Source organism: Schistocerca serialis, chromosome 7, assembly GCF_023864345.2.
Source record: "Schistocerca serialis cubense isolate TAMUIC-IGC-003099 chromosome 7, iqSchSeri2.2, whole genome shotgun sequence".
NCBI classification, from domain to species: Eukaryota; Metazoa; Arthropoda; class Insecta; order Orthoptera; family Acrididae; genus Schistocerca; species Schistocerca serialis.
The window spans coordinates 278,076,481-278,100,212 of NC_064644.1; the positions used below are offsets into that span (position 1 = coordinate 278,076,481).

Consider the following 23,732-nt stretch of genomic DNA (forward strand, 5'->3'; position numbering starts at 1 on the left):
TGTGACTGATCCTTGGTGGGGTTTGGCAGAATGCGGTAAAATTTCGTGCGACTGTGACATCAGTAACCTAACTCACATGAACCTCTGAGATATGGCCTTTTCTTCTTTTTTACGTGTCGACACTGCTGACAGAAGCGTCCCTGATCCCGTAAGTGACGTCGCAGTTCGTCACGCTTTTGCTTCATTACACGTCAGTACACATCATTACGGAGGAAGGTCGTAAGTAACTTTGAGACAAGTTTCAGACTTATGAATCGGAATGTCAAACAATTACAGGGTTTCGAAAAAGTGGTCCTGTAATATTGTTAGGCAGTGTACTTACTTTAGCGTTGCTACTGTTAAAATTTCAGGCTGTATGTCACTCTGAAATTTGAGGTAATTGTTAGTTACATATGAGGGGAGGGGAGGAAGGAGTCTGGAGAAGCGAATCTTTGATGCCTGAATTATTTCTAAGTCAGGTGAAGAGCTCCTGTTTAGAAGAGACTGTGGTCGGTTGCAGGTGAAGTGGTGGATCACGTTCAACGAGCCCGTGGCAGTCACGAGCGGCTACTCGAGCGTGGGCTGGCAGGCGCCCTCTCAGAATGCCTCGGGCATCGGCAACTACCTGGCGGCGCACACCCTCATCCGCGCCCACGGGAAGGTCTACCGCCTGTACAACGAACAGTTCCGCGCCACTCAGAATGGTGAGCATTTCACTAGGAGACATACTGGCTAATTTAAACGTTACGTGCTACATCTACATCTACATATATATTCCGCAAGCCACCCAACGGTGTGTGGCGGAGGGCACTTTACGTGCCACTGTCATTACCTGCCTTTCCTGTTCTAGTCGCGTATGGTTCGCGGGAAGAACCACTGTCGGAAAGCCTCCGTGCGCGCTCGAATCTCTCTAATTTTACATTCGTGATCTCCTCTGGAGGTATAAGTAGGGGGAAGCAATATATTCGATATCTCTTCCAGAAACGCACCCTCTCGGAACCTGGACAGCAAGCTACACCGCGATGCAGAGCGCCTCTCTTGCAGAGTCTACCACTTGAGTTTGCTAAACATCTCCGTAACACTATTACGCTTACCAAATAACCCTGTAACGAAACGCGCCGCTCTTCTTTGGATCTTCTCTATCTCCTCTGTCAACACGACCTGGTACCGATCCCATACTGATGAGCAATACTCAAGTATAGGTCGAACGAGTGTTTTGTGAGCCACTTCCTTTGTTGATGGACTACATTTTCTAAGGACTCTCCCAATGAATCTCAATCTGGCACCCACCTTACCAACAATTAATTTTATATGATCATACCACTTCAAATCTGTCCGCACGCATACTCCCAGATATTTTACAGAAGGAACTGCTACCAGTGTTTGTTCCGCTATCATATAATCATACAATAAAGGATCCTTCTTTCTATGTATTCGCAATACATTACATTTGTCTATGTTAAGGGTCAGTTGCCACTCCCTGCACCAAGTGCCTATCCGCTGCAGATCTTCCTGCATTTTACTGCAATTTTCTAATGCTGCAACTTCTATGTATACTACAGCATCATCCGGGGAAAGCCGCATGGAACTTCCGACACTATCTACTAGGTTATTTATATATATATATTGTGAAAAGCAACGGTCCCATAGCTATATAGCAGCTGCGTCTGTACACTGTTTACACATTATTCAGTTAGGAATTATATAAAATGCATAATGTTAGGAAGAATTCCGCAAACAGCTGTTAAAATTGTTGTTTATTAGTACACAATCAGTTTCACGGCCTAAAGCCACATCATCACGGCAGCCCCATTCTGTAGATATGAAAATCAATACAGTAATGTCTAAAATAAACTCGCAACGTTAAAAGATCATAGACAAAGTGAATCAGTGCCTCCAAAATCATGATCACTTAGATTTAAATGGAAAAGCGATGTTAACTGTGGACCCCCACAACATGAGGTTATGTTTTAGGATCCTAAAAACAACAGCTTTCCAACGTGATCCAGACTGTCGTCGTCAACAGTAACACATTACGAGACTAAAGAGTTAATTCATTTATTTGTTTATCCATTCGAAACAAGTAGCAGTTTACTTGTGTTTGTTCCAACATCAAGCAGCATTTACGGCGACTCTTGTGTTTTATATGGTGTCGTAGGCAAAACTTCCCTCTAGAAATATTCGATATTTCTTTATTTAGAACAAAAGACAATCAATGTTCCTTTCAATCTGTCATCACTATCCCGGGTTTCCTTATCGCTAATTATTTATATCCCCGTCTCATCCTTGTTTTTATTCAAGCTCTTCTTTGGACCAATCAAATTGTTCTCTATGTATGATTACATACGTACTGCTGCTAAGCTTCTCACACATTGTGCCATTGCTCCAATTCCACAATAACATGGTAAGAAAACTATTTACGACGATACCAATAAGACTGATAACACTGTAATATCATATATGTTTATTATTTTAACCACTAGAACTACTGATGTTGTTGTTATTTACACTATTCGCCATAAAACCTGGCCGACGGCCGGACACCGCACAGTCTTAAGTCCGCACCGAACACGATATGGGACAAAGAACATCTTAGTATTCTTTGGTAGTGTTGTCTGCACGAACTGGCGAAGCTGTAGGCTATGTCAGCTTCTGAATGAAGTCTTGTGTTCTGTTCGAGGACCTCTGTGATTTTTACACCGACGATCTATCGGTAAACTGCGTGTCGTCTGAACGCAGCCAACGTTTTACTTTCAACACCAATCATCCTCTAAATTTTCAAAGGGCCTTTTCCCTGAATGCTCAAGCAATTGAGTGCAATGGTAAAGCAAATAGAATTTTTTTTTTACTTTGGTATAAATCGGTCATAACAATTCCGTCCAGTAAAATTTTTGTGACAGATTTCTTGGCAGACTGCCTGCTTTTGAACGCCACATGCGCCACATCTGTCTGGCACCCGACAACGGCTGCCGCAGCGGTACTGAACTCCCTCGCCCTTTGTAAAAAGCAGCAGTTACCACTCTTAACTATGGATATCACATAGTGTTCTACTGTTGTCGAGTGATGCTCTACAGAAAGTGTCTACGATTTGCATTTCTCGCTCGATAGCGACGAAGACAGGCTACCCATTTAAATGTGATAAGTATTGCACTATGTTTACACGCAAGACATGACTTCATAGAATGAGATTTTATCCCTGCAGCGGAGTGTGCGCTGATACGAAAGTTCCTGGCAGATTAAAACTGTGTGCCAGACCGAGATTCGAACTCGGGCCCTTTGCCTTTCGCGGGCAAGGGCTCTACCAACTGAGCTACCCAAGCACGACTCACGCCCCGTCCTCACAGCTTTAGTTCTGCCAGTACCTCGGCTTCAACCTTCCAAACTTTACAGAAGCTCTCCTGCTTGAGTTCATAGTTTGTAATCCAATCAAACTACCTTGCTATATTGTTGAAAAGTTATTATTAATGCTTCAAATTTCGTTTACTTTCATTTCATAAGAGAATCACACGCAATTCCGGAATTTGTATGTGTTCGTAAAGACACAGTGAGTAACTGTGGTGTAATGTGTTTCACAGTCGTTCGATTTCCTACGCTAAATAAAAGCGACTAACTGTGTGAATATCTTTCAGTTCATGGTCGGTAACAAAGTAGGAACACTACGCATTTTGGATCCTCATATTTGTTCATGGAGAAAGTAATGCTGATCGAAAGCGATACATATTTAAGGTATTCATTTAGACTGAAATGAACAAAATTCTCTATTTTTCAACCTAAGCAGGGGTGGCTAGAGGACAAACGTATGGATGTAGAGGCTTGTCTCACTAGGTGTAAGATAGATACTGCCTACAGGAAAATTCAAGACACCTTTGGAGAAAAGAGAGCCACTTGTCCGAATATCAAGAGCTCAGATGGAAACCCAGTTCTAAGCAAAGAAGGGAAAACAGAAAGATGGAAGGAGTACATACACTCCTGGAAATGGAAAAAAGAACACATTGACACCGGTGTGTCAGACCCACCATACTTGCTCCGGACACTGCGAGAGGGCTGTACAAGCAATGATCACACGCACGGCACAGCGGACACACCAGGAACCGCGGTGTTGGCCGTCGAATGGCGCTAGCTGCGCAGCATTTGTGCACCGCCACCGTCAGTGTCAGCCAGTTTGCCGTGGCATACGGAGCTCCATCGCAGTCTTTAACACTGGTAGCATGCCGCGACAGCGTGGACGTGAACCGTATGTGCAGTTGACGGACTTTGAGCGAGGGCGTATAGTAGGCATGCGGGAGGCCGGGTGGACGTACCGCCGAATTGCTCAACACGTGGGGCGTGAGGTCTCCACAGTACATCGATGTTGTCGCCAGTGGTCGGTGGAAGGTGCACGTCCCCGTCGACCTGGGACCGGACCGCAGCGACACACGGATGCACGCCAAGACCGTAGGATCCTACGCAGTGCCGTAGGGGACCGCACCGCCACTTCCCAGCAAATTAGGGACACTGTTGCTCCTGGGGTATCGGCGAGGACCATTCGCAACCGTCTCCATGAAGCTGGGCTACGGTCCCGCACACCGTTAGGCCGTCTTCCGCTCACGCCCCAACATCGTGCAGCCCGCCTCCAGGGGTGTCGCGACAGGCGTGAATGGAGGGACGAATGGAGACGTGTCGTCTTCAGCGATGAGAGTCGCTTCTGCCTTGGTGCCAATGATGGTCGTATGCGTGTTTGGCGCCGTGCAGATGAGCGCCACAATCAGGACTGCATACGACCGAGGCACACAGGGCCAACACCCAGCATCACGGTGTGGGGAGCGATCTCCAACACTGGCCGTACACCACTGGTGATCGTCGAGGGGACACTGAATAGTGCACGGTACATCCAAACCGTCATCGAACCCATCGTTCTACCATTCCTAGACCGGCAAGGGAACTTGCTGTTCCAACAGGACAATGCACGTCCGCATGTATCCCGTGCCACCCAACGTGCTCTAGAAGGTGTAAGTCAACCACCCTGGCCAGCAAGATCTCCGGATCTGTCCCCCATTGAGCATGTTTGGGACTGGATGAAGCGTCGTCTCACGCGGTCTGCACGTCCAGCACGAACGCTGGTCCAACTGAGGCGCCAGGTGGAAATGGCATGGCAAGCCGTTCCACAGGACTACATCCAGCATCTCTACGATCGTCTCCATGGGAGAATAGCAGCCTGCATTGCTGCGAAAGGTGGATATACACTGTACTAGTGCCGACATTGTGCATGCTCTGTTGCCTGTGTCTATGTGCCTGTGGTTCTGTCAGTGTGATCATGTGATGTATCTGACCCCAGGAATGTGTCAATAAAGTTTCCCCTTTCTGGGACAATGAATGCACGGTGTTCTTATTTCAATTTCCAGGAGAGTAGATTGTCTATAGAAGGGCGATGTACTTGAGGAATGGGAGATACGATACTACATGAAGAGTTTGGCAGAGCACTGAAAGACCTAAGTCGAAACAAGGCCTCGGGAGTAGACAACATTCCATTAGAACTACTGACGGTCTTAGACGAGCCTGTCCTGCCAGAACTCTACCATCTGGTGAGCAAGATATATGAGACAGGCGAAATACCCTTAGACTTCTAGAAGAATATAATAATTCCAATCCCAAAGAAAGCAGGTTTCAAAATTACCGAACTATCAGTTTAATAAGTCACAGCTGCAAAATACTAACGCTAATTATTTACAGACGATTGGAAAAACTGGTAGAAGCCGACCTGGGAGAAGATCAGTTTGGATTCCGTAGGAATGTTGGAACACGTGAGGCAATACTGACCCTACGACTTATCTTAGAAGAAAGATTAAGGAAAGGCAAACGTACGTTTCTAGCATTTGTAAACTTAAAAAAACCTTTTGACTATGTTGACTGGAATACTCTCTTTCAAATTCTGAAAGTGGCAGGGGTAAAATACACTCCTGGAAATTGAAATAAGAACACCGTGAATTCATTGTCCCAGGAAGGGGAAACTTTATTGACACATTCCTGGGGTCAGATACATCACATGATCACACTGACAGAACCACAGGCACATAGACACAGGCAACAGAGCATGCACAATGTCGGCACTAGTACAGTGTATATCCACCTTTCGCAGCAATGCAGGCTGCTATTCTCCCATGGAGACGATCGTAGAGATGCTGGATGTAGTCCTGTGGAACGGCTTGCCATGCCATTTCCACCTGGCGCCTCAGTTGGACCAGCGTTCGTGCTGGACGTGCAGACCGCGTGAGACGACGTTTCATCCAGTCCCAAACATGCTCAATGGGGGACAGATCCGGAGATCTTGCTGGCCAGGGTAGTTGACTTACACCTTCTAGAGCACGTTGGGTGGCACGGGATACATGCGGACGTGCATTGTCCTGTTGGAACAGCAAGTTCCCTTGCCGGTCTAGGAATGGTAGAACGATGGGTTCGATGACGGTTTGGATGTACCGTGCACTATTCAGTGTCCCCTCGACGATCACCAGTGGTGTACGGCCAGTGTAGGAGATCGCTCCCCACACCATGATGCCGGGTGTTGGCCCTGTGTGCCTCGGTCGTATGCACTCCTGATTGTGGCGCTCACCTGCACGGCGCCAAACACGCATACGACCATCATTGGCACCAAGGCAGAAGCGACTCTCATCGCTGAAGACGACACGTCTCCATTCGTCCCTCCATTCACGACTGTCGCGACACCACTGGAGGCGGGCTGCACGATGTTGGGGCGTGAGCGGAAGACGGCCTAACGGTTTGCGGGACCGTAGCCCAGCTTCATGGAGACGGTTGCGAATGGTCCTCGCCGATACCCCAGGAGCAACAGTGTCCCTAATTTGCTGGGAAGTGGCGGTGCGGTCCCCTACGGCACTGCGTAGGATCCTACGGTCTTGGCGTGCATCCGTGCGTCGCTGCGGTCCGGTCCCAGGTCGACGGGCACGTGCACCTTCCGCTGACCACTGGCGACAACATCGATGTACTGTGGAGACCTCACGCCCCACGTGTTGAGCAATTCGGCGGTACGCCCACCCGGCCTCCCGCATGCCCACTATACGCCCTCGCTCAAAGTCCGTCAACTGCACATACGGTTCACGTCCACGCTGTCGCGGCATGCTACCAGTGTTAAAGACTGCGATGGAGCTCCGTATGCCACGGCAAACTGGCTGACACTGACGGCGGCGGTGCACAAATGCTGCGCAGCTAGCGCCATTCGACGGCCAACACCGCGGTTCCTGGTGTGTCCGCTGTGCCGTGCGTGTGATCATTGCTTGTACAGCCCTCTCGCAGTGTCCGGAGCAAGTATGGTGGGTCTGACACACCGGTGTCAATGTGTTCTTTTTTCCATTTCCAGGAGTGTACATGGAGCGAAAGGCTATTTACAATTTGTACAGAAAGCAGATGGCTGTTATAAGAGTCAAGTGGCATGAAAGGGAAGCAGTGGTTGGGAAGGGAGTGAGACAAGGTTGTAGCCTCTCCTTGATGTTGTTCAATTTGTATATTGAGCAAGCAGTAAAGGAAACAAAAGAAAAATTTGGAATAGGTATTAAAATCCAGGGAGAAGAAATAAAAACTTTGAGGTTCGCCGATGACATTGTAATTCTATCAGAGGCAGCAAAGGACTTGGAAGAACAATTGAACGGAATGGACAGTGTCTTGCAAGGAGGATATAAGATGAACATCAACAAAAGCAAAACGAGGATAATGGAATGTAGTCGAATTAACTCGGGTGATGCTGAGGGAATTAGATTAGGAAATGAGACACTTAAAGTAGTAAAGGAGTTTTGCTATTTGGGGAGCAAAATAACTGATGATGGTCGAAGTAGAGAGGATATAAAATGTAGACTGGCCATAGCAAGGAAAGCGTTTCTGAAGAGGAAAAATTTGTTAACATCGAGTATTGATTTAAGTGTCAGGAAGTCGTTTCTGAAAGTATTTGTATGGAGTGTAGCCATGTATGGAAGTGAAACATAGGCGAAAAATAGTTTGGACCAGAAGAGAATAGAAGCTTACGAACTGTGGTGCTACAGAAGAATGTTGAAGATTAGGTGGGTAGATCACGTAACTAATGAGGTATTGAATAGGATTGGGGAGAAGTGAAGTTTGTGGCACAACTTGACTAGAAGAAGGGAGGGCAGCGTGGAGGGTAAAAATCGTAGAGGGAGATCAAGAGATGAATACACTAAGCAGATTCAGAAGGATGTTGGTTGCAGTAAGTACTAGGAGATGAAGAAGCTTGCACAGGATAGAGTAGCATGGAGAGCCGCATCAAACCAGTATCAGGACTGAAGAGCACAACATCAACAAACAACACATTGTGGCAGAAAGTTGTTAACACCGGTGTCAACAAATGTCCCCGGGGTTGCAAAATTACTGCTACAGAGGTTTACCACAGAGGCGCTATATTAATTATTATGTTGTCCTCATAACTATTACGGTGACATATGTGTCCTACGTGTTGAAAAAAACGCAAGTCCCTTATGTTGCCAGATCAAACAAATATTTCACTTTTCCGGCTACTAATAAATACGCTAGAGATTCTTTTGCAGACTGAGACACTATTGTCAGCAGAGTGCGCGAATAGCCGGGAAAAGCACATTGATGGTGTGTATTTGGGAAAAAACTGAATGCATAAATGACAGAGTGAGAAAGAGATGTTGATTTAGAAGACATAGAGAATCCTTTTTAGACTCTGAGGGGGTTAGTAATATCTTGATGTAGAGCAGTTACCTAAAGGAGTAGAATCTATGAGAGTGGAGACAAAAATCTGATTTTCGGGACTATATCGTCCACACCGTACTGAAGCTATCAACGCAGATAAATGCGAGAACTTTCGCAGAGGCATCTTAAAAACTTTGACGTTGTTGACAATAATGAATTAAGAGGAGTAGAGAATATTACATCTGTTTGATTTCAGGGAAAGTAAAGGCATCACAGGCACAATTCCGATATCCTTGATAATGAAGGAAGACAGGAGAAGAATGGAGATACTTTCTCAGGCCAAATAATTTGGTGAAAAATGTTCGAAATTCACAGAAAAATGGGTCCTGGCTTCGTAGGGAGACACGATAATGTAAAAATTTTTGAAAGAAGTTTGCACCATTTGACTGTTAATTGTTCATTTAATTTACTCTATCGTGTTTTCGGTTTTATAATCGTTCCCAGGTTCATGACGAACTGAACATTAATATAGCGCACATGTCATACAATGCAGGAAATAGGAAGAAATAGTTACTACTTATCTGAAAACATTGTTTATCTGTCAAACACAATTTACCTGTTAAAACATAAAAAAAGAACAGGTCTGAACTGTAGGAAAAGACATATATTATGCAGTATGTTCAACCAAGAGGGAAGAGTAAGAATAGAAGACTAAGAGGGATATGTTCGGATTAGAAACGGTGTAATACATTCAGCTTTCCTCCTCCATTGTTCAATTTATGTATCAAAGAAGCGATGGTGGATTTAAAAGACAGTGAGCTATGATCAAAATCCAGACTGAAATGATAAGATTCTCTCATTACATTGCTATAGTCAATGAAAGTAAAAAACGATTGTATTACGTATTGAATCAAATAGTCTAATGAGGAAAGATTATGGGTTTAGAATGAACCGTACAAAGACGAAAATAATGATTATGAGCAGAAAGCAGATTAGAGATAATAAGTAAAATAAAAGATTGGGGATCGATAGTAGACTAGTTGAAAGACTTCTGCTATCTTGGAAGCTAAATAACCCATAACGAGAAAGGGAAGGAGGAGTTAGTCAATTATTTAACCAGTTAGTTAGTTAAAGCAGTTACATGCACCATACAGCAAATTAACGATATACAATATGGTGTGGAACGTGTCAATAGAACAAACAGAGATCACTATATACAAATCATAAAACGAAAAAATTATGTTAATATGGCTACATACCGGTCATTTATAGGTTTTTATTGCCCAAAGAACTCTACCTAAGCTCTCCTCTGTCGTATTGAAGGAACTGTGAAGGAGAAACATCTCTAATATACATTTGAATACACGTCTGATAGCTGACAGACATTTTATTTCCATGGATATATTGTCAAAGAGTTTTATCTACATGACTACTCTGGAATTCATAACTAAGTGCTTGGCAGAGGATTCACTGAACCACACTGAAAATATTTCTCTAACGTTCCACTCTCGAGCTGCGCTAAAAGGAAACTAATACTTAAATTGTTCCATGCGAGATATGAATTTTCTTGTTTTATTACGATGATCATTTCTTCCTGTGGGTGTCAAGAAAATATTTTGTTATTCAAAGCAGGAAGTTGCTGATTGTAGCTGTATATTTCATCCATTTCTGTGACTAAACTAGATTCATTAAAGAGTAACGAAGATAATTTTTTTCTAGTGTTGTGAATGTCTCTGTTACCTTCATACTCACATAGGTTTGTTGATAAGACATTTTGTAAGTCAGTAAATATACTGTGAAGCTGTGGTTAATATTCGCAGCCGCTTAAAGAGTTACCTGTAAGACATACTTGTGTGAAATTCACACATATATCTAATTACATTCTTTTTAAAGTTAATAATTTTTGCCTAAGTGAAAAGTTACCCCAGGATACTATCCCATAAGGCAATACGAATGAAAATATGCTAATTATATTAACTTACAGACTTCTATATCGTTAATATTGCAATTATTATTTTTTATTGATTTACTGGATTGATAGGTGGTGGGATGTTTTTTCCTGCACAGAAATACATAAACGTTTCTTTTTATTTTTTAAATTTGAAGCTAGAAGCAGATCGACAGAGTCCAGTTGAACATTTCTTGTTAAAAGAAATCTACTAACATCAAAAATAAGCCGCAGTTTGGAGCGGAAATTGGTGACAATTTAAGTTTGGAGTACAGCATTGTGTGGTAGTGAACCATGGACTACGGGAAGGAAGAGAATAGAAGCTGCAGAAGTCTGTTGAAAGTTAACTGAAATGGTAAAGTAACAAAAGAAGAAGTTCTTCACAGAGTCGTCGAGGAAGGGAATATGTGGAAAGAATAAAAGAAAGAAGAGGTTGATAAGACATGTGTTAAGACATCAGTGAGCAACTTCCATGGAGATGGATGGAACTTTAAAGTAAGGGCAGCTCGAGACTGGAATATAATGAAGATATATTTAAGGAGACTGTATGAAAGTACTATTAGATGAAGAATTGGGTATGGTTCTCAAGGGTGATAACATGTAAGAGACACGAACGAAAATGCCTAGACTCAAAAGGCGCACTTGTCTGGTTCTGAACGAAATTAAAATGTACAATAGCTGTTTCCGTCGAGTAGCAGTTATATTTATGATAAAAAACTTTAGTGACCAGCATTACGAATAATCTATTCCTCTAATAATCCATTCTGACGTGATGCTCGCTGCTTAAGTTACTTTTAGAGTCTACTGCTGGGTGCCTTGAATTCAGAGTCTTTCCACATGGAGTCCTTATTGTTAACTGACCGTGAAATATATTTCAAGCAAAATTGTTGACACCCTATCAAATTGTAAACTATGTAGGAAGGATTCCAACCCTTCCGTTCCAATATCAAGTATGATTCAATTTTCACAGCTTAAACTAAATATGTAGAAATCTCGGTCGTATTTACTTACAAAAGGCTATGCTGATTTGCTCCATCTTAGTGCCGTCAGTCAGAAAATCTCTGTCTATTTCAATTTATTTACTTTCTTAACAATTGGAAACTCCCACTAAATGAATAGCTTTTAAGTGCTAATCATACATTTGATCCATGTGAATCTGTATGTTTTGCAGGGAGTGTGGGCATTACCCTTAGCACTGACTGGAATGAGCCAGCGGAAGACACGGAAGAGTGTCGCGATGCTCAGAGGCGAAAGTTCGAGTTTGAGGTAGAGACAAACAACTAGCTAAAAACAGGAGTAATCATAATAAACATATTCTTTGACAAGTAGACTAAAATAGTCATGAATCTCCTTATGTCATTATGAAAACTGACACCTGCATGATCCGGATAATATTACATTAATAAGACTAATATAATGGAGGCAGCAGCCCAGTGCGGGTTTCAGAAACTTGGCGCTGGAAAGTGAATGTATGACTGCTTATTATTATCTTCTAGGATTCCTTAGTCTTATTCGTAGGAAATTACAAAAAAATGCAGGATAAAATGAATATAAAAAACTAAAAAATCTAAATGGCAATATTTGTTAAATGTAAAAAATAGCGCGCACACACACACACACACACACGTGTGTGTGTGTGTGTGTGTGTGTGTGTGTGTGTGTGTGTGTGCGCGTGAGAGAGAGAGAGAGAGAATATATACATATTTTCCCTCACATCAAAGGTAGCTCTTTCTACATGCAGAAATTATTTTGTATCAGAGCATTTGTTTTCTAATTGCTTGCCCTCTCAAAAATCCTAAACGCATCCCACTTTTTTGTGTTTTTTCGATGGTGTTTCAAAAAGTAGTCAGAGGTGTGTAGTTGGGTGACTTTGAGAAGTATGCAGACGTATGTATCCAAAACACGCCACCTCTACTTCTTACCTATACAGAATTTACTGCTGAGTCTATAGTATTCCAAAGATAAATTTTTAATTTAACCCCCCCCCCCCCAAATGACATCTTTGACTTAAAAAAATTAAATCCCAACCAACTGCAGTTTGTAATATCCTACCAAAGTCAGTTTGCATTTTTGAAATTTGCACCATCTTGATGGCATCATTGCGATTGCATATAGGGCACATAGGCAACATGAATTGCAGAGGTCAAAGTGGTCCAGAATCCTGTTTCTCATTATTGAGATCCGTTAACTACTTAAAAAATCGTGGTTCATGTGCTTTCTTTCATACATAATTTTTGAAAATTCTATTTTTGAAGTAATTCTGAAATAATTACCACTATGAGTCAGTAAAGCATTCATTGTAACACGTTATCCTATTATTGTAGTGCTGACTAATTTGTGTACTTCTTTATTGGTACCCTTAGTTTTAGGTTGTACCTTAAGGAGTCTGATTTTCTGTATCCATCCAGCTTAGTGTGATGCCTGTATATTGTTACTATCAATGCTTGAATCACTTATTCGATCTGACTCTTTGCTCTATCTATGTTCCCCGAACAGCTAACGCAGTCCTCATTCGATGAACTGTTCGGACTGTATCAGTGGCTATCACATCGTGAAATAACTTGTAGTATTGTCCCAGTAGTTTTACTCATTTCCATCAGCCTTGTTCCAATATTTAAACACAATCCTCTTCCTAATCTACGTGGCCACCAATGGGTTCTCATGCTCACAAAGGGAAAAGGCATTATGTAAAGGTTATGCAGAAGGTCTCATTATGTTTCTCAATTTATATAGATACTCACCTTAAACACTTCGATAATATCCTCCTCACACGAATGCTTTAAAAAATTATCATTCATTCCAAGACCCTCTTTACAAAGACAAACATTCCACATGAAATTTAACAATGTTAACAATTAAGGAATCTTGTTATCGGGTTCTCATGAAAACATATTGAATAAAGACCATCTGTGATCTTAAATACCATATAGCAGCTAACATAAGGCCAGCGAATTGGGAAAACCGTTTAGAAAATGGTGAAGCTAATGTAGGGAAAAGGTTTTGGGACACTGCTTTGTTCACTATAAAATGAGGATTATCAGCGCTCTTTGTTCATGCGACATCCAGTATTTCAGTTCTTTAAGCCCTTAACATAACGCTAAATCATATTCAAGAAATCAGGTCTCGTGGCACGACATACTATAGCAACTGAAACGAGTGAAATGCAACTGAGCAGTATGCGGACCAATGCAGCAGTGTTATCCAGCCTTCAAAAGGCGATTCCGTGGCCGGGAGAGAGAGCCACCATAGGAGAAACAAGTCGTTCACCCAATGCCGCTCCCCTCCACCTCACACGCTCCATAATATTCCTAACTGAGCTCTATAATGGCCATGAGGGTGCCTCATTGCGCATCAAACCACGGAAACTTCGCCCAAGGTGATAACTAAGGAATTGGTTATATCGTTGGTCGGAGCTTACCAGAGATAAAACTGCTCTGCCCTGAGAAACACCGCAAGCTGAACTAATGGAATGTCTTAAAAAAAGTAAAAAAAAAGGTGAGATGGCCACTATGGATGTGACTCATTTTGTCTCATCATGTATATCATAAACTGGGCTGTTAACAGGTGTCTTAAGAAAGCTAACCATAATAAGATAGTTCCATTTCAAATCTGATGCATCGTTGCTCAAAGTGTTCATGATATTTTCAGGCAACTTATGTTACCTACGTCTAATACGTGTATCTTGTTAATGGCTCACAATAACTTTGGTTTATTTAGTATCTCCAGTTAGTTTCAGTCGAAGCTCTTCCTGAAAAAAAAATTCTTAAGATACTCGATGCTTATGATCAAACACAGAAATTGCCGACTCAGGACAAAATTTATAAGGTCACAAAAACTTTGATTTCAAGCATTGAAAACACTAGTCGACTCTCAGCCTCACCGAACAAAGCAATGTTGCCTCAAAGTCGCAGTTTTCTTGTCATGATTACCAGGTAGCCGCTCCTGAAAACTTACTTCTACTAATTACTTAATAGCTCCGTTAAATAAGACGAATGAATTCTGCACAAAAACACTGCTCCACACTTTTAAAATTCCTTCTTAAATAGTCACACATTTCTGTACAAATTTCTTTTCACATTCTGCTGATTTACTTAATGATCTGGTCGCTGATACAGCCTTATTCTTTTATTGTCCCACAGAAATTGAGACACAATATGTGGTGAACTCCCAATTTCAAAATATTTTCTGTTCTCTTCATCATTAACGAAAAACTTTAAGGTTCGCCGATGACATTGTAATTTTGTCAGAGACAGCAAAGGACTTGGAAGAGCAGTTGAACGGAATGGACAGTGTCTTGAAAGGAGGATATAAGATCAACATCAACAAAAGCAAAACGAGGATAATGGAATGTAGTCGAATTAAGTCTGGTGATGCTGAGGAAATTAGATTAGGACATGAGACACTTAAAGTAGTAAAGGAGTTTTGCTATTTGGGGAGCAAAATAACTGATGATGGTCGAAGTAGAGAGGATATAAAATGTAGACTGGTCATGGCAAGGAAAGCGTTTCTGAAGAAGAAAAAATGGTTAACATCGAGTATTGATTTAAGTGTCAGGAAGTCGTTTCTGAAAGTATTTGTATGGAGTGTTGCCATGTATGGAAGTGAAACATAGGCGATAAATAGTTTGGACCAGAAGAGAATAGAAGCTTACGAAATGTGGTGCTACAGAAGGATTCTAAAGATTAGATGGGTAGATCACATGACTAATGAGGAGGTACTGAATAGGATTGGGGAGAAGAGGAGTTTGTGGCACAACTTGACTAGAAGAAGGGACCGGTTGGTAGGACATGTTCTGAGGCATCAAGGGATCACCAATTTAGTATTGGAGGGCACCGTGTAGAGTAAAAATCGTAGAGGGAGACCAAGAGATGAATACACTAAGCAGATTCAGAAGGATGTAGGCTGCAATGCGTACTGGGAGATGAAGAAGCTTGCACAGGATAGAGTGGCATGGAGAGCTGCATCAAACCAGTCTGAGGACTGAAGACCACAACAACAACAATCATAAACGATCTTGATAAGCGGAAAAAAAGTTGGCAATTAGGTAATGGAATAACTGGAAGAACTGTTAAGCATTTTGGGCTATGTGATTGCAGATGGGGTTGTACGCCCACCCGATATTCGTGGACGGCGACTACCCGGTCGTGGTCCGCCAGAGGGTGGACAACAACAGCGTGGCAGAGGGGCGGCCGAGGTCTCGTTTGCCCAGCTTCACCGAAGAGGAGAAGCAGTACATCAAAGGTAGGACACCTTACGGGGGTCGTCATTAGAGGGCAATATTTTTCACCATAATGTATATTCTGCTATCTCCGGCATGGTTCGAAGCCCGCCCTGTAAGGAACACTGTTGCTTCAGTTGAGGGAAAGGCGCTTGAGTAACCGTTTGCTTTTTATTTTCTTTTTTGATGAAATTTTCGCAGCGAATGGCCACATTGAACTGTTATAAACGCATTGAAACTCATCGCAATTTGTAAGCCAGCGTATATCCCCATTTTATTTTCTGACACATACTCTAAGACCAAAAAATGTTCCACGAAGTAATTATCAGAATGGGATGGAAATACGTAGATGCAATGTACATGTACAGACAAAGTATAGTGTCAGAGAAAAGAGCTTCACGAATTGAGCAAGTCAGTAACGCGTTTGTCCACCTCTGCCCCGTATACAAACAGTTATTCGGCTAGGCATTGATTGACAGAATTATTGTATGTCCTCGTAAGAGGTATCGTGCCAACGTCTGTCCAATTGGCTCGTTAGATCGTCAGAATGGGGATTTGGTTGGAGAGCTCTGCCCATAATACTCCAAATTTTGTCAATTGGGGGGGGGGGGGGGGGGGGAGATCCGGCGGCCTACCTGGTCAAGGTAGTGTTTCACAACCACTAAGACAAGCAGTAGAAACACAACGCAGTGTGCGAGATACTCACCCACTGAAGACAATTCCACTCCAGTCAATGAGATTCCAGACCGAAGACAAATCTGGAGACGCCCAGGGCAGCAGTGGGATACCAACGTGACTGTCGCACGTCAAACGATCCAAGAACCAGGAGTGATGGACCGGGTGGCCATTTCATTTCAAAGCAGGATTTCTTTCGTTGTCATCTGCGCCAACCTCACGGCTCAGCGGCACCTCGGCCCGTTTTGTTGCCCGTCATGGCAGGCCATCCTAGACTAACATTTCAGCTAGATAATCCCAACCCGCACACGGTGAGAGTTTCTACTGCTTGTCTACATGCTTGCCAAACCGTATCTTGGCCAGAAAGATCGCCGGATCTCTCCCCAATGGAAAAGGTTTGGAGTCTTACGGTCAGGGCTCTCCAACCAGATCGGGATATTGGCGGTCTAATGCACCATTTCGACAAAATTTTGCACGATATCCCTCAGGAGGACATCCAACAAATGTGTCAATCACAGAAAGCCGAATAACTGTGTGCATAAGGGTCAGGGGTAGACAAATGCATTACTGACTTGCTCATTTTGTTATAGTCTTTCTCTTGAATAAATCATCCAATTTTCTGAAATTGTTTCCCCTCACATGTACCTCGCATTTACCGGTTTCTGTCGCATTCGCATAATTTCTTAATGGTGCGTCGTGGTTTAATTTTATAGAGTTCGGTGGTTGTACGTACCATGTTTATACGATCTGAAGGGGCACAGTCGCTTGTTATAAAGTAATCCGCGGACTAATGCCGGCTGCTGGCATCCGAAAGACACAACAATACGTCCAGTTGGTCACGCTCTTATCAGGCGTGTTAATAATCAGGCCGACCACGCACCTCATGAACGTGTCAGGACCAGTCGTCGAAACATTACGCCCTTCGGGCGCCAACAGCCGAAATGACAACAGTGGATTAATTTGGCATCAAATGTGCCAGAAGAAGCTAAAAATCGACTTTCTTCCATTAATTGTCTTTTCTAATGTGTAACCAACACCATCTGTATCAGATTATCAATGGTCTATTACATTAAAAATGGTAAGTGATAAATTACGTCCACACACACAGATCATGCGATTCCAGTAAAGTGCGGGCAATTGGTTGTTGAGTGCTAAACTGGTGCACCATAGCGCCTCAGCTGTGTTTCCATCGGGCTCACATTAGGTGAAATTTGCAGCCAAGGCATCAGCGTGAGTTCACTGTCACGCTTCTCAAACCGCTGAAGTGCGACTCTGGCCTTTTGACAAGGATATTTATCCTGGTGAATCTCCCGCACAGCATACTACATCGGCCTGCGTCAGTGGCGTGGTGTATGTTCCGAGACAATCACCTGTCTGACGTCATATCTGGAGACGATCACCGAGCTAGATTAACAAGAAACACGATTCGGCCGTCCAGGGGACACATTTCCATAGACTCACTCTCTAATCTTGAAGATCTTGTGCCCACTGCAATCGTAATTGTCAATGTCTTTGGGTCATTACAGGAGCAAGTAAGGAACGACCGCTGGGATTCCTCAATTTCTCTGTCCGATCAGCTCCTAAGCACCTGCGTCGGCACCAAGATGATACTCTGTTGTCTGGTGTGGCACAGAATGCAAATTTCTGAACATCGTGGATATTCAGCTACTTTCCATTGATCCTCACAACAGTAGCATGAGAACAGCCGACCAATTTGAACGTTTCCCAGGTGCTCGATCTCAGGTGCCGGGCCACAAGAATCCGACATGCGTTGAAATCGCCTATGTCAATGGGTTTCCCCAACTGCAGTCCGTATAGTCGCCAGAATCTGGGTGAACTTTACCATTTAACGTGCGTCAGTCATGGTAGTCTGATGCTTTTACAGAACACCTGCGTCAGCCGCTGTAGTGTAAATTCGCTTCACAAAGTAATAGAAGAGAATAGTGAGTGCTTTCCCTGATCGTACTATTATAACGGGAGGAGACTTCAGTTTGCCGGGGAGAGTCACGCGATCAGAGTTCTTACCTGGTACAGGGATTAGTGACAGATTATTCAGAATGTCGCATCCGAAAAGTAGTTCGAGTAGTCGAGAGGAAGAATTAGGTCGTGAAGCTAACGTCATGTATCTCCGAGCAACAAACAGTGATTTTAGAACCAGTTTACGCAGATGAGGATATCACCGACTGTAAGTTTGCGATGCGACCGACGACGTCGTGTTTTACGCGGAATGATAAGAAAGGTAGGATCATATTTTCGCTTAACAAGTGTTACTGGGTACAAAATGTATAGTATTTGAGTAGTGAAACTCCTCTGTTCAGTTCTGAGCACGTGATGTGGAGTACAAATGGGTAAAGTTCAAAAGTATTGTTCAGTACCCCTTCGACAAGTACGTGTCGAGCGAGGATTTAAGGGATGGGAAAGACACGCTATGATTTAACAGCCGTGCTAGAAAGTTTCAAGGGCAGCAAATAGAACTTCAATGTAGGTTTCAGCGAAGCGTAGCTGGCAACAAGAAAATCTGTGCATATCTGAATATGGATTCATAAGAAATTTGAAGCAGATAATTGTAGAAAACGAACAAGCACAGCCGTATCATTAATGAATTTTATTTCAAACGACTACTTTCGGCGCAACACTTACATCATCTTCCTGTCCACTGTAAACGAAAAGAGTACTTTCATTCCATGGCTAATGTATCGTAGAGCCCGTACAACACTAGTATTGTATGGAATCTACGGTTTTATCAGTTAACCTATTTACTCTCATAGTCGTCTAGAAGGTCATTGGTTGTGAGTTAGTTTTAGTCATACAACTCATTCGCTTACAGTGTGTCTCAATTTTACTTAGCCTGTTAACGACTTTTTTATTGGTATCGATGCCAACATCTGATAGTCCTACACCATTCCCTGATGCTGTTTTTGTTACGCTATAACCATCTGTCCAGAAATCAGTTTGTTTCCATCGCACGTCGGAAATCGCTGTCTACTATAAGCGTTAAGCTCTCTTTTTAGATTCCCCGATTTTTCTACAGCTTTCATATTTCTAACTTCCCACGTTCCGATTCAAAGACACCTACTTCATGCATTGACCTCCTGTAACTCCACCGTAAGCAGTCTTCAGCCTGAGGTCCGAAAGTGCGAACAAAGATTATTGTCATCGCGATATTATTTTAGCAGACTGCTTGTCCAGCTGCATACTCTTTACGCACTGCCGTCGAAATAATCATGTCGCTGATCATTTCTAGTTATTCACCCTGTATTGTTCCGCTTTGGGGGAATGTGAGGGAACCAAGAATCTGTTCGCTCCTCCTCCTTATTTGAAAAACCTGTTGTCATTATGACGATGACTCCTCCTACGGGAAGTCTTCAGCCAGAGTGACTCAGTCGACAGACTACAAGCTGGTAACTGAGTCGCTCTGCACAGTGTTTCTATAACGTTTCTTCAATGAACGTTGCTCATGAATCTGTTTTGTATTTCACAGGGTCGGCGGATTTCTTTGGGCTGAACAGTTACACGACAAGACTAGTCAAGCCTGGAGAGTGGGGCCTCTCACCTTCGTTGGAACGTGACAGCGGAATTATCAGTTTCTTCAACGAGTCGTGGCCAGAGAGCGCAGTACCGTGGCTCAGGGTAAGGTTCAGAAGCCGCTGTGTCTTTGAATATTCCTGATGTATCTTACTGTTGTACTTCGAACAATAATTTGTTAACAATTTATCACCCGTTATAAATGGGAATACAATAATAACCCTTTACACTCTATAGTTGTCTGTACGCTCCACTTTCACCATTTTTGATGTGGTCTAAAGTTCAGACACCAGCACTTCAACTCCAGTAATCCATATCCATGGCTAGTTATTGATCCTTTAGCCTCTTTATTATATGCCAAACTTCTGAGTCATGTATGGAATGCTTTCATTTCTCATTTCGTATACAGCCTTTTTCATTCCGATTATTACTCCAAAGAATTCAGTTTAGCAATAAAGTTTTCTTCTTGTCCACTTTTATGTTTATTTTCTTACACACTCCTTTTTTAATTCGCTGATGTGGTTACAGACGGGCATTTAAAAGGAGAATAAAATTCCATATTACGAAGACCAGAATTAAAATCATGCTGCTCGTCACCGCCAGCTGTCGTATACTCAATTTGATTTATGTGTATTTTTAAACTACGTTAGCCATATATTTCAACAAGTATGTCACCTTAAAGATCGAGCTGATACTATTTTCACCTATTATCACCTAATCGTCAAAGAATAAGAGAGAGTACAGTTTATCATCTCGTTCTGACGTTTCCGTCACGCTAGATTTACTTTTCGATCTCTTTAACACTCCTTCCAAATAAAATTTAAATAACAGCAGAGCCAGCGGACAACCCGGTTGAAACCTTTTGCTAATTTTGGTTTCCTTTAATAACGCGTTACTCATTTCCACTGAGCTGGCGCGTACACAGGTTCAAAACTGCATAAATATAGATTATTAAGACACCATTATTCATCATGCACACCCACTACTTATTTAGTGACAATGCGTCATACATCTTTTCTAGTTCAAAAAATGTTAAATGGTCTATATGCCCTCGTTCAGTACAATTTTCTGTTCGTTGTTTATGTATGAAGTTAATGCCTACACTTGACTGACCGGACCTGAGAGGCTAGCCACTAACCAAATTACACTCCTATAATTTGTACAAAACTTTCTACTTCCTTTCGTAAACGCAAAAGACGGATAGTTAACATTTAAGTTTTTAGTAAAAATGATGGCGAAGATTTAGCAGTTAACTGCCACGGCTTCCTGCACTAGCACATTTAGCATTTTCAGTCTGCTAACATTTTGCCTTGCTTTTATTGGTATTTTAATATCTTCTTTGCCTCCTTCGACTTCCTCTTGCGAGCTTTCATCCTCGAATTTAGCTCCATCCCAGGCAAAAGATTCTGATAACGATTTCCCCATTTCTGGCCATTAAGGAGACTTATTCTTGCGGCTTCCTCATTCTTACTCCAGAACACTATTCTTTCACTTAAGTCTCCATTTCTTTTGACCTATTCCAAGATACCTGCCTTACCTAATACGGACTGTCCTTAGCCACATTTTTGCTTCTTGTCCTGATGTCTAATTCTACTTCTAAGGCACATTTTCTTAATAGTTCCCGAGATGTAACGTTTCTTATATCAACTAGATTTCGCCGGCCGCAGTGGCCGAGCGGTTCTAAGCACTTAAGTTCGGGACCGCGCGACTGCTACGGTCGCAGGTTCGAATCCTGCCTCGGGCATGGATGTGTGTGATGTCGTTAGGTTTAAGTAGTTCTAAGTCTAGGGGACTGATGACCTCAGATGTTAAGTCCCATAGTGCTCAGAACCATTAGATTTCCACAACTGTGACGTGAGCTATTCTAACAGCTCGAGTTGTGTTGAAGCACAGTCCTAGTAAACTATTTGTGCAGGTATTTCCAGAATTGTGATGTGGGCTATTTGAATAGTTCGAGTTGTGTTGAAGCACAGCCCGAGTAAAATGTTTGTACAGGTATTTCCAGAACTGTGACGTGATCTATTCGACTAGTTCGAGTTGTGGTGACGCATAGCCCTAGTCAATAGAAGACACTTGGAGTGCAATGCAACTCTGCTTTCGGATACCACCGTATTTAGACGCATAGTCATGTTTCTCCTTTTCTTCTCGTTTCTGTTAGACTTATTACATCCATTCTAGCTTTATTTATTTCTTTAAGACATCTGATTAATTATCGATCCCTTTTATATTCCATGCGCCTCTAATGACCGTTATCTTACCGACTGCGGTCTTCTATTACATCCATCCAGGTTCAAGACCTGGTTGAGAATTATTGCATTCCACGTTTTTTTTCTGGTCCATTTCCATGGCATTAACCACAGTTTGGCCTACTAGAATTTAAAACTGGGCTTTGATTGCTTAGCAAGTTTGGCTTCACGTCGTTGAAGATACTTTCAAGTTCTGAGGCGCCTCCTAATTTGGAAGCAACGGTGCACCGTTGTGGATCGCATTCCGTTTCCTTTATCTCCTAACATAGAACTCCCCGACTGATCATTTTGAGGCACTCCATCAGAGACAAGGTAGCAATCCTTGTAGGGGATCAGGTATGCGATAGAATATTTCCTCAGTAACAAAAAGAATTACATTGAAGAAGTAACTATGATACATAGATGTCAGACGGTTGGTGATCAAAGACTAGTTCAAGCATTCTAAAATTAGATTGTTTTCAAAAAGAGACAATTCCTTCTTAAGACAAAATAAAGGACTGGTGCATCAGAATGCTCTTAGAAAAGCTATTTCTTCGACGGGATGCAGTTGTTGTTATGAGATTTGGAAATACCTTCAAGATCTAGACTCCCGTACGAAAGGAAAACAGTGGGTTTTCCTTTAGCACCACCGCACTGTCACAACAGGTGAAGTATAGGATCAACAACTAGCCATGGAAATGGATTACTGGAGTGGAAGTGCTGGTGTCTCAAAATTAGAACTCATCTCTCACCGACACAGTACCTAAAACCTTCAGGCAACAAAACTAAAACAGAAGAAGGAAAAAATTTTGCCGAAATAGCAACTAGAGGGTCTAAAACAAGTAGTAATATGAACAAAGGGCGACAGATTACCAGTAACCCAGGTTTTAGATGTGTTTTGTGTTGGTCGCTCTATGTGTTAACCATTGAGGCACATCCAACACAACAGGCACCATCACCAACTAGTGAAATAAAAAACATCAGGAAAATGGTAAAGAAATCATGTTAATGAATTTGGGTGACTGAGTCAAAATTAGAATTCATACTCGTATATCGTAAATCTTTGAGCGTAGCATCTCAGGTTTTCACTAAATTACCAACCAATAAACTTACCAAATAATTAATCTTCTACCAACAAGTCAAACATAATTTTTAAAAGCTTTGTTATCTCTTCCCAACGTGAAACATACCCATAACGTTCAACTAAACCTAAAAAAAAATACATCGAGAATTCATTCAGTGCCACAAAGCATTTGCTGAAATGAGTGTGCGGAATAGCCTAATTAATGTCAACGTGAATCAAAACTACGTAAAGGTCTTGAACTATACTTACAAGAGACCTTCGATGAGTGCCAGAGAAGGTGAAAATTTCATACCTACAACACCACACTATCGATGAAGTTCACCAGGGAGATAAGGTAGTTCTGTTACGTTATCGAAGCTATGAGAGATGCAAAGATTTCAGTTGCCATGATGAAATCGATGGCAAAGAATTGAATCACATTCG

At 42.4% G+C, this 23,732-nt stretch overlaps 1 protein-coding gene across 1 annotated transcript in view; it reads left to right on the top strand.

Moving 5' to 3' along the window:
• The window catches only part of LOC126413016 (myrosinase 1-like), a 210,660-nt gene that overhangs the window by 17,739 nt on the left and 169,189 nt on the right, over positions 1-23,732 (top strand). Inside the window, exons 5-8 of the mRNA XM_050082909.1 lie at positions 500-683; positions 11,754-11,848; positions 15,679-15,823; positions 19,957-20,105. Of these exons, the coding sequence (XP_049938866.1) occupies positions 500-683; positions 11,754-11,848; positions 15,679-15,823; positions 19,957-20,105 (573 nt within the window). The remainder of the gene's footprint in view (positions 1-499; positions 684-11,753; positions 11,849-15,678; positions 15,824-19,956; positions 20,106-23,732) is intronic.